Raw genomic sequence first — 10,832 nt, forward strand, 5'->3', positions numbered from 1 at the left:
ACGGCTCTGTGTCATTCTGCTGAAGTCATTTAAACCATCTCCTTTTGCATTTCACAGAGGCAGAAATCTCCAGGCCTCTCTCATAGGATTATTCTGGGAATGGAGAGGTTACAAAAACATTTGTTCAGCCCTGCCCAGTGTGGCAAAGTGATAGAGTGTCGGCCTGTGCACCAAAGGGTGGCAGGAGGCAACCAATCCATGTGTCTCTCTCACATCAATGTCTCTCTCTCTCTCTCTCTCTCTCTCTCTCTCTCTCCCTCTCTCTTCTCCTCCTCCCTCCCTTCCTCCCTGCCCCTTTCCATTCTCTCTAAAATCAATGGAAAAAATATCCTTGGGTGAGGAGTAATAAAAAATACACACATAAGACCAAAAAAAATGTGGTCAAAGAAAATTCAACTAGCAAGCTCAATAATGGCCCACTCTGAACAAGCCACAGCTGTAGAACAATGCGGTGGCCTGGGAACCTGCTGTATGCCCTTCCTCCCCAGTACAGCACAGCCCCCAGCTAAAAGTCAGGCAATCCTCTGTTCAGGTAATACTCCTTTCTCTCCTAGTATTTCCTCTCTGTGACTTTGTGGAACTCATACATCAGTTAGACCTATGCCACCTCGCTTAAAAAGAGCTGGATATAATTTCACAGCTAAGAAAAGCACTCCTTTTAACAGATCATTAAAATGATGAAGTCATTGAGGCTTTGAACGGCCAGCTGGAAAAAAATTGAAAGTGGGTCTATTGATTTTGACAAAAATGTTGACTTGATTCGGCCCAGGAAAGGTATCTGCTTGGGCATTTATTTTTGTACTCTTGCTCTCTGTCTAATGCCTCCCTCTTCAGGTCAATACAAGGTAGGGCCACTGCAATTCCTGGGAGGTCCAGCATAGCCATTCACTTAGACACTCACTGAGCAGCCACTCAGAGCCAAGAATTATGGACTCTATTAAAGGTTGAGTTGTGGTCTTCCAAAAAGATATGTTGAAGTCCTAACTCCTGGTACCTGTATTTAGAAATGGGGTCTTTGTAGATGTAATCAAGTTAAAATGAAGTCATGCTAGATCAGGGTGGCCTTCATCCAATGATCTATATCCTTAGAAGGGACTAGAGTGATACATCCTATCTATCAGTCAAGGAACACCAGGGATTGCTGGCAACCACCAGAAGCTGGAAGAGGCAAGGAATGATCCTCCTCTAGAGAACACTGTCCTCTTATTTAGAGAACGTAGCTCTATGACACCTTGATTTCAGACTTTCAGCCCTCAGAACTGTGAGAGAACAAATTTCTATTGTTTTAGGCCACCTGGTTTGTGGCGCTTGCTATGGTAGCCCTAGGAATGAAAACAGCCACAAAAATGAAAAAAACACAGTCCCAGCCCTAAAAAAGCTTAGAATCTAGTGTAAATGCCACGAGTTCCTGCAGGCCACATGGCCTCCCCTTAAGGGCTTCCTGTCTTGAGTCAAAAACTGATGCTCATTGTAAATTCACTGATACCTTTTCCAGAGTTTCCAGAGTCTGTGGGTTGATTTTCCTGATGTAATTGGTCTCCGTGGTCACATAGAAGTCTTCTCCACACTTCATGAAGTTAATCAGGCAGTTGTCTGTGAAATCTGGGATGGTGTGGGACAAGTAGGTAAAAGCTCTGGGGAAGAAAGCAAATCGATGGGTCAGTGGCTGGGTCTACCCAGCTGGAAAATTCTGCTTGACATGATTTTAGTTTTCCTAACACTTAAATTGTGCTACTTCAACTTAAGGCAGAAAAAGTGCTGAGTCCCAAAATGTCACTTGAGGACTCAGATATCAAGTGGCCAAAGGTACCACCATAATGAATAAACTAAGGAGTGACAATCAGCTGGACAACATGGCCACCAACTGAGCCCTCCTGGGCTCTCAAAAATCCAAAGGTCTCCCGCACCAAAGCCAGAAAGAACTAGTGGGTTATTCTGAAGATTTTAAAGAAGCTCTATAGAAACCATACATGTACCCATAATGGTCCCTAAAGACTAGCAAAAATCTTTGCTTTTGGCAGGAATGTGAGTCCACACTGGTTACCTCAAATTTGTCCAGAAAATGAGTTGTTGTTTTTTTTTTTAAAGAAAGCAAACTAACATTAAGTTAAGAACCCATAACTAATTTGATCATAAGGCAAACTCAAGAAAGTTAAGGGATAAATGGGGATAGAACGAGACTTGACTTGGGGTGGTAAACATACTACAATATACAGATAATGTATTATAGAATTGTATGCCTGAGACTTGTATACTTTTATTAATCAACATCATCCCAATAAATTCAATTTAAAAAAAGAAAAAGAAAAAAAGGCAAACCCAAAGCAGAAAAAAAGGATCCTGGATTCCTGTATTGGTTAGTGCTCCCCCTACTGGCAAGTAATATAACAGCAAGGATGCCCCAAAGGTGGTTTTATATTCATTCCCTCCCCTCCCCTTTTCTTTGCTGCCTCTTTCCCCTCCTGCAAATGTGAGTTTAGAGCAATTCTGGAAAAGCAGAAGCCATCATCCATCTCTGGGCCCCTCTACCCCTAACACGTTTCATAATTCTTCTATAATATATAAAGAGTACCAGGAAGGGGATACTGACAGCAAGCCCGATTCCGTGGCCAACAATTTAATTTAATTGTTAAATATGTAATACATTCATATGCATCATAACCCAGATGATTTAAAATATATACAACTAAAAATCTTCCCCTACCCTTTTCTCCCATTTGCCAGTTTCCCACCTCCTTTATGCATCTTTCCAGCTTCTTTTTGCATGTACAAGCAAAATAAATCTATATTTCTTCCTGCCTTTTTACACAAAATATAGCATATTACTTGCTCTTTAAATTTTTATTTATTGATTTCAGAGAAAGGAAGAGTGGGGGAAGAAGGAAGGGAGAGAGAGAGAGAGAGAGACATCAATTTGTGGTTCCACTTATTTATGCATTCATTGGTTGATTCTTATAGGAGCCCTGACTAGGGATCAAACCCACAACCTTAGAATATTGGATGACACTCTAACCAACTGAACTACCCGGCCAGGACTTATTTGCTATTTATATACCTTGATTTTTTTTTAACTTAATATATCTTAGAAATCCTCCCATTTGATACATAGAAAACATCCTCTTTTTTTTTTTTTACTTCTGCCTGGTACTTTTTTTTTTTTGTAGTTTTACTGTTAGTAATCTAACCATTCCTCTGTTGATGAACATTTGGGTTATTTTCAGTTCCTCGTTATAACAAATAATGCAGCCATGAATAACCTTGTGCGTTTGTCATTTCAGCAGGAACAAGTATGCCTCTGGACTGAAGGGAATGTGCATTTGCAATTTTGATAGATACTTCCAAATTGCTCTCCCACCAGCCATGTGGGAGAATACCTAATAATCTGTCATGCTCTTTGCCTCTCTTGCTATCAGTGACCGAAAATTGCATAGCGAAGACAGGCCAAGGCCAGTCACGTGACATTTTCATCTCCCCTAAAGACCATCGTCAGAGCAGCAAACACTGGTTGTTTTGACCATCAAGGACATCAGAAAGCATGACCAGATTCAAAATGGACAGTTACTTGGACAATATGTTTTTGCTGGGGTCTGGATAGGCCATTGTTCCAAACTCTGACACCACAATCCTGTTTGCCTCCATATTGGCATTGTAGGTATCACTTCTCAGGTATCTGCTCCTGTAATAGACTTCACCTGAAAGAGAAGAAGCAGAATCATCGCAGGCTGACACCTTCACCAGGCTTTCATGTTGATTTCAGCCATCCCAGGGGTTTTACTGGGGGATATTAGGGTGAGCAGGATAGGCATGAGCTTTACCCCTGAGGAGATGCAAGTCTCCACATGGATATGAATCCTTGCTCCATCATCTACCAGCCATGCACTTGACCTTGTGTCACATGCAGGCTTAGCCCCCTTCACTGTGACATGAGGATCCTGATACCTTTCTCACAGAATTACTGTGGCATTTAAGGCCTGTATAGCACTTGGCATATAGTAGGTGCTCAATAAAAGCTACCTATGCTATTGAGATGCAGAGTAGAGTGGACAAGGCTTTGGGCCATTGTCACACATTGATAACTGATGGCTGCTGAAATTCTGGATTGTCCAACAAAATCCTGGAGGCAGAAGGATCAGTTAGGGCTTGGTGAGGCTACACACACTGGTCTTCAACCAAATGCTACACAGAACCTGCTCTAGGGACATCCTAGTCTCCCCTTGAACTGGCCTGTTCTTTCCTGGCCTCTGAGAGTCACCACCCACAGGCACTGGCTAAGGTGCTTTGGCCCTGTGGTGCTTTACTTAAAATGTTGAATTCTGTTTACTTGAAATGTAAACACCCAATCCAGGCGGCCCATTTCCTGTAAACAACCAGCCCCAGAGCACGGAGCACTTGGGGCCACAGGAAAATGTCTCTGGAATTGCTCAAGGCTGACATTAAAGAAGGAGTCACCCCCCACCCTACCCCACCCCCGCTCCTGGAAGAGTCCAATTAGCCACATTCCTTTTAAAGCAGCGGTTCTCAACCTGTGGGTCGCGACCCATTTGGCGGTCGAACGACCCTTTCAAAGGGGTCGCCTAAGACCATCGGAAAACACATATATAATTACATATTGTTTTTGTGATTAATCACTATGCTTTAATTATGTTCAATTTGTAACAATGAAAATACATCCTGCATATCAGATATTTACATTATGATTCATAACAGTAGCAAAATTACAGTTATGAAGTAGCAACGAAAATAATTTTATGGTTGGGGGTCACCACAAAATGAGGAACTGTATTAAAGGGTCGCAGCATTAGGAAGGTTGAGTAGCAATGAAAATAATTTTATGGTTGGGGGTCACCATAACATGAGGAACTGTATTAAAGGGTCGCGGCATTAGAAAGGTTGAGAACCACTGTTCTAAAGGAACACAAGTAAACAGTCTCCTGCTTGGAATCTTCTAGAATAAGGTCTGGTTTGGGGGAGGGAGTGGCTGTGTGTGTGTGTGTGTGGCGAGGGAGGAGGATGGCTGCAAACTAAACTCCAGACAACACAAGTTGAGACCTCAGCCCGACCTGGATAAGTCACTCAACCTCTCTAAAGTTTCCATTTCTGCACCTGCAAAGAGGGGACCAGAACACCTCCTACAGCATCAACATGAGCACCAGATATGGCCTCAGAGGACCTGGCAGGCTGGTGAGGCAGAGCCTCACAGAAAGGAAGCCACCTTTTATGCACTTCAGCCAGCACAGCATTAATCCCCCCTGGAACCATTGGTGACTTCTGGAGGAGGAGATTGTTAGAGCTTGGGGCTATCAGGAAATATGGAACCACTCTCTCTGCAGCTCAGTCTGAGTAAAATGTCTAAGTTTTTGCAAACAGAGCTCATGGTTTTCACACATAGTATCTCCATTCCTGAAACGTTTGAGCAAATTGCTGGTATAGAGTCAATAATTGCTGACTGGCTTGGAAGAAATAATAGTTATGCAAAAATAATTGTTAATGCTTATTGAGCACAGATTATATGCTGGACATTATACAAAGCTCCTTACACATATTAATGCCTTTAAATTCCACAGCAACTCTATGAGATATTTGGCCAAGGTCACACAACATAAGTGCATGTTAGCTAGGATGGTGGAGCTGGGATTCAAACCCAGAAAGAGTGATGATGGTTTTTAATCTACTGAGCGTCTCCCAGGTGCCAGGCCCTTGCTAGTCATCTATACTTCTAAGCATCACAACATCAATCAGGGATGATTATGCTCTTTTCACTGCTGAGGCCAAGGGAGGCAATCGGGGGAGGATGATTATGCTCTTTTCACTGCTGAGGCCAAGGGAGGTGAGTGACCACAGATCGCCCAGCCTAAAGCACAGGGGTTAAAGAAAAATTCACCGAGCTGAAGTTCTTGAACATGAATTTTCCCACCATGTGCCCCTGAGCCTATTAAAGCCTCATGCAAGCCATCCTGGACCTCTTGGAGAACTCAGCTCATGCTGCTGTGACATAAACCAGCCAGTGGCCAACAGCAAAGAGTTTACACTCCACTTTTTGTTGTTGTTAAAACTCACCTGAGGATATTTTTCCATTGATTTTTAGAGAGAGTGGAAGGGAGAGGAAGAAACAGAGAGAGAGAGAGAAACATCGATGTGTGAGAGACACATTGATTGGTTGCCTCCACACATGCTCTCCAACCAGGGTGGGGGATCAAGCCTGCAACTGAGGTATGTGCCCTTAACGGGAATTGAACCCAGGACCCTGCGGTCTGTGGGTGGACGCTGTATCTACTGAGCCAAACCAGCTAGGGCTACAATCCACTTCTTAAGCCAGTACCCTGAAATCAGAATTTCGCCTTATCGGTGGCACTCCCTACTTTCTGCCCTATATTCTGTGTCCACTCAGGGAGAGCTACTGAATGTATTACTTGAGTGACATGGCTCTCCTGAGCAATGCATTCGACTTTGATCTTTTCAGCTCTGTACTCCCCCTATTTTGATTTGATGCATATTTGATTCCAAAGCCTGTAATCTTCTGCCTGTGGTTGCCCACCTTATTGAGAATACATATTATTTTGCAAGTTGAACTCTTTGAAAAGGAACCTTGGCCACCTTTCCAGGGAGGTTTATGCTTATGGTGGGCTGAATAATCACCTCCCCAAGAGGTCCATGTCCTAGTCCCTGGAACTGTGAATATGTTCCCTGACAGGGCAAAAGAGACTTCATATATATAATTAAGGTAATTACTTAATTACTTTGAGAGGGAGGGTGATCCTGGATTATCTGATGTGCTCAATGTCATCATAAAGATCCTTATAAGAGGGAGATAAGAAGGTTAGAGTCAGAGAAGAATATGTGATTACAGAATCAGAGAGAGAGAGAGAGAGAGAGAGAGAGAGAGAGAGAGACAGAAACAGAGAAAGAGAGAGAGGTGGCTTTGAAGAGAAAGATGGGGCCACAAGCCAAGGAATGCTGGTAGCTTCTGAAGCTAGATAAGGCAAGAAAGTGAATTATCTCCTAGAGTCCTGAAGGAATGCAGCCCTGCCAACACCTTGATTTTAGCCCAGTGAAATCCATTTTAGACTCCCAACTTCCAGAACTATAAAAAAAAAAATTTAATCTGTATTATTTGAAGCTACTAAATTCATGGTCATTTGTTACATCATATAGAAAACTAATATAGTGCTTTTACCATCTCTAATTGTGAAGCTGTGGAGCAAGGCTAGGCCATCAAACCAATGGTTGTAGCTGGTCTCCCCCACAGTGTGCATCCCAGGGCCATTTCGAAGCAGTGTTCCCTGTAGCCAGGTTGGGATCTTGCCTGTTAAGAGAAAGAATGTTTAGTTTCCAGTTTCCATGTCTAAACCAAAAAGCTAGGAGAAATGACCATGGAAAGGAATTGAGGCCATACCACTCACTACATCCATTCATTTACCTAGCAGTCATTTCCAGAAAGTGTGTCATATGCCTGATATGGTGCCAGCCCTGAGGATACCAAGATGAAGAGGCATCGCCCCTGTCCTTAAGTTGCTCTCCGTCCATTGAGAGACAGAGACAGAAGAATGAACAGACAGTCAAAATGAACTGTGCTAAAGGCAATGCAAGATGCAGCCAGGGGGTGAGGGGAGTGCAGTAGGGTGAGAGCTGCTTCCTAGGGGAAGCAACTTGGATGAGACTGGAGGGAAAGGTGCCTGAGGAAATAACATTTTAGAGCTGTGCAATCCAGTATGGTAGCCTCCAGCCCCCTGTGGCGATTAAACACTTAAAATGTGGCTAGTCCAAACTGAAATGTGCTGTAAGTATAAAATATACATTGGGTTTCAGGGACTATGAAAAAATACAAAATATTGCATTAGCAATTTTTAAAATATTGATTACATGTCAAACTGGTCATATTTTGGATATGTTTGGTGTGCAAAATAAAATATACTACTAAAATTAACTTCACCTGTTTCTTTTTACTTTTCTGAATGTGGATATTATTAAACTGAAAATTGCACATATGGCATACATTATATTTCTATTGGACAGCACTGCTCCAAAGATAGAGTGCTGTAGCGGATGGTGTTGGTCCCCACCCACCTCCCCTGAGGGCTTGGTTCTCCTGCTGGGAGCTGCTCTGCTCATGTACTGGACAAGCTGGAAGCACTTTGGAAAGCTAATGTCCCCGGAGGCAGTTCTCACGCATCAGTGGGTGGGGTGTGGGGTGTCAAATGCCACCACTTCCTTGCCCTGAGCTGGGACAATGTGAGGCAAGTGTTATACTATGCCCAGAGGATTCAGCTCCAATGGTTCCCAGTGGTCAGTGTCTTGAAATGCTCCTTTTTTTTTTTTGGCTTCCCCCCAGTATTTCTTGGAATGGAGACCCAAATAAACTACTTACACCTAAATGCTTGTCGCTGAAAGAACCCAAACCAAGAGATCAAAGACCAGTCTAAAGACCAGGAGATGTGCCAGCTGTTGAGTGAGACTGGACTGTAATGTTTTTTTTAAAAAAACAACAACAAACATTGTATTGCCATTGATTCATGACACTTTTTTAAAAAATATATTTTATTGATTTTTTTTACAAAGAGGAAGGGAGAGGGATAGAGAGTTAGAAACATCGATGAGAGAGAAACATTGATCAGCTGCCTCCTGCACACTCCTTACTGGGTATGTGCCCGCAACCAAGGTACATGCCCTTGACCGAAATCGAACCTGGGACCCTTGAGTCCACAGATCAACGCTCTATCCACTGAGCCAAACTGGTCAGGGCTGGACTCTAATTTTTGAGTGAGAACATCATAAATATTGAGGTTAGAGAGGTAAGCAGGGGCCAAGTGACAAAGGTCAACAAGACCATACTCCAAGGGCTTTGATTTTATGTTCAGAAGAATGGGACACTTTTGATGGTTATAACAGAGAATAATAGGATCAGACTTTTTAAAATACTTACCTGAGGATATGCTTACTGATTTTAGAGAGAAATGGAGGGGGAGAAAGAGAGAACAAAGAAACATTGATGTGAGAGAGAACATCGACAGGTTGTTTTCCACATGCACCCAAACCAGGGATCAAACCTGCAACCTCTGGGTGTTCGGGATGATGTTCCAATCAACTGAGCCACACTGGCCAGGGCAGGATCAGATTTTTTTTTGACATTACAAAAAAAATATGTTTTTATTGTTTTAGAAAGAGAGGAAGGGAGAGAGATAGATAGAAACATGGATGAGAGAGAAGCATTGATCACCTTGCCTTCTGCACACCACCCACTGGGGATTGAGTCTGCAACCTGGGCATGTGCCGGCCTGGAATTGAACCGTGACCTCCTGATTCACAGGTCACCATTCAACCACTAAGGCATGCTGACCCGGCTGCAATTTTTTTAAAATTCTTTATTGTTTAAAGTACTACATGAGTCTTCTTTTCTTCCCATTGACCTCTCCTTTGCCACCCCCACCCCCAAGCACAAGCCCTTACCCCCCCACTGTCTGTGTCAATTAGTTTTGCTCATATGCATGCATACAAGTCCTCTGGTTGATCTCTTACCCCCTCACCCCACCCCCACCTTCCTTCATAGGTTGCATAGTCTGTTCGATACTTCTTCGTCTCTGGCTCTATTTTTGTTCATCAGTTTGTTGTTCATTATATTCCACAAATTAGTGAGATCATGTGATATTTATCTTTCTCTGACTGGCTTATTTCGCTTAGCATAATGCTCTCTAGTTCCATCCATGCTGTTGCAAATAGTAAGAATTCCTTCTTTTTTACAGCAGCGTAGAATTCCATTGTGTAGATGTACCACAGTTTTCTAATCCACTCGTCTGCTGATGGGTGCAATTTTTTTTTTTATTCAGAAAATTCACACAACATAAGATCCACCATTTTGAAGTGTATAATTTGGGGGTTTTTAGTATATTCCCAATATTGTGCAACCATCACCACTAACTAATTCCAGAATATTTCCATCACCCCCAAAAGAAGCTCTGTACCCACACATTAGTCATTCCCACTCCCCAGCCCCAGTCCCTGGGCAACCACTGATTTACTTGTTGTCTTTAAGGATCTGCCTCTTCTGAACATCTCATATCAATGAAATATGCTCAGATTTGGGATTTTGAAAGTTGTCTCTGTGCTATGGAGTGTGGACAGCAAAGAGACTTGGATGACAGAACTGATAGGACTCAGAATTGGACTAAATACGGAGGAAAGGACAGAGACAACCAAGATGGCGGCATAGGTAAACACCTGAACTTGCTGCCGCACACAACCACATTAAAACTACAACTAAAAGACAAAACGAATATCATCCAGAACCACTGGAAGGCTGGCTGAGTGGAAATTCTACAACTAGAAGGAAAGAGAAAAGCTCATTGAGTCTGGTAGGAAGAGTGGAGGTGTGGAAGTGTGGAGGTACAGAGGCGCGCGCGAAAGGGGCTGTTGTCTTTTTCAATCGGGTGGGAGATACAAGCTCCCAACTGCTCTGAACTCCAGTTCCGGGCAAGAATTTGGGGACCCAGACTCATACGGAGAGAAACTATACTGTCTGGCATTGGGCCAGAATGTGAGGGCGACTTTCTCGCAGAGGTGCTTGCAGTGTCCACTGTTCCTACACAGGGCTGCGGGACACAGACCCCGGGACCTCTCCAAGGCAGAGCAGACTGGTAGCCATTGTAGTTTGCTCCGCCCTGGTGACTCCCTGAGACCCCCACACCACCCAATTTACAACCCCACCCAAGCTGTGAGCAGAGGCTTTTGCATACGAATGGCCTGGCCTTTCTCCGCCTAAAAACCTGTTAAACTGTAGCTGGGTCAGAGAACCCCAGAGCTTCCAAAAGAAGGCCTAAGGCTCATCAGCAGCCTGCATT

General features: G+C 43.4%; 1 protein-coding gene across 5 annotated transcripts in view; it reads right to left on the bottom strand.

Moving 5' to 3' along the window:
* The window catches only part of BCO1 (beta-carotene oxygenase 1), a 35,313-nt gene that overhangs the window by 21,128 nt on the left and 3,353 nt on the right, over positions 1-10,832 (bottom strand). For 4 of the 5 annotated variants that reach the window (XM_005862583.2, XM_014536727.1, XM_014536729.1 and 1 more), the window contains exons 2-4: positions 7,175-7,303; positions 3,563-3,692; positions 1,487-1,634 (exon numbers count right to left, since the gene is read on the bottom strand). In XM_005862583.2, the coding sequence (XP_005862645.1) occupies positions 1,487-1,634; positions 3,563-3,692; positions 7,175-7,303 (407 nt within the window). Of the gene's footprint in view, positions 1-1,486; positions 1,635-3,562; positions 3,693-7,174; positions 7,304-7,417; positions 7,444-10,832 lie in introns of those variants that run through there. The other variant, XM_014536728.1, reaches the window with a different exon arrangement.

Source organism: Myotis brandtii, unplaced genomic scaffold, assembly GCF_000412655.1.
Source record: "Myotis brandtii unplaced genomic scaffold, ASM41265v1 scaffold165, whole genome shotgun sequence".
NCBI classification, from domain to species: domain Eukaryota; kingdom Metazoa; phylum Chordata; class Mammalia; order Chiroptera; family Vespertilionidae; genus Myotis; species Myotis brandtii.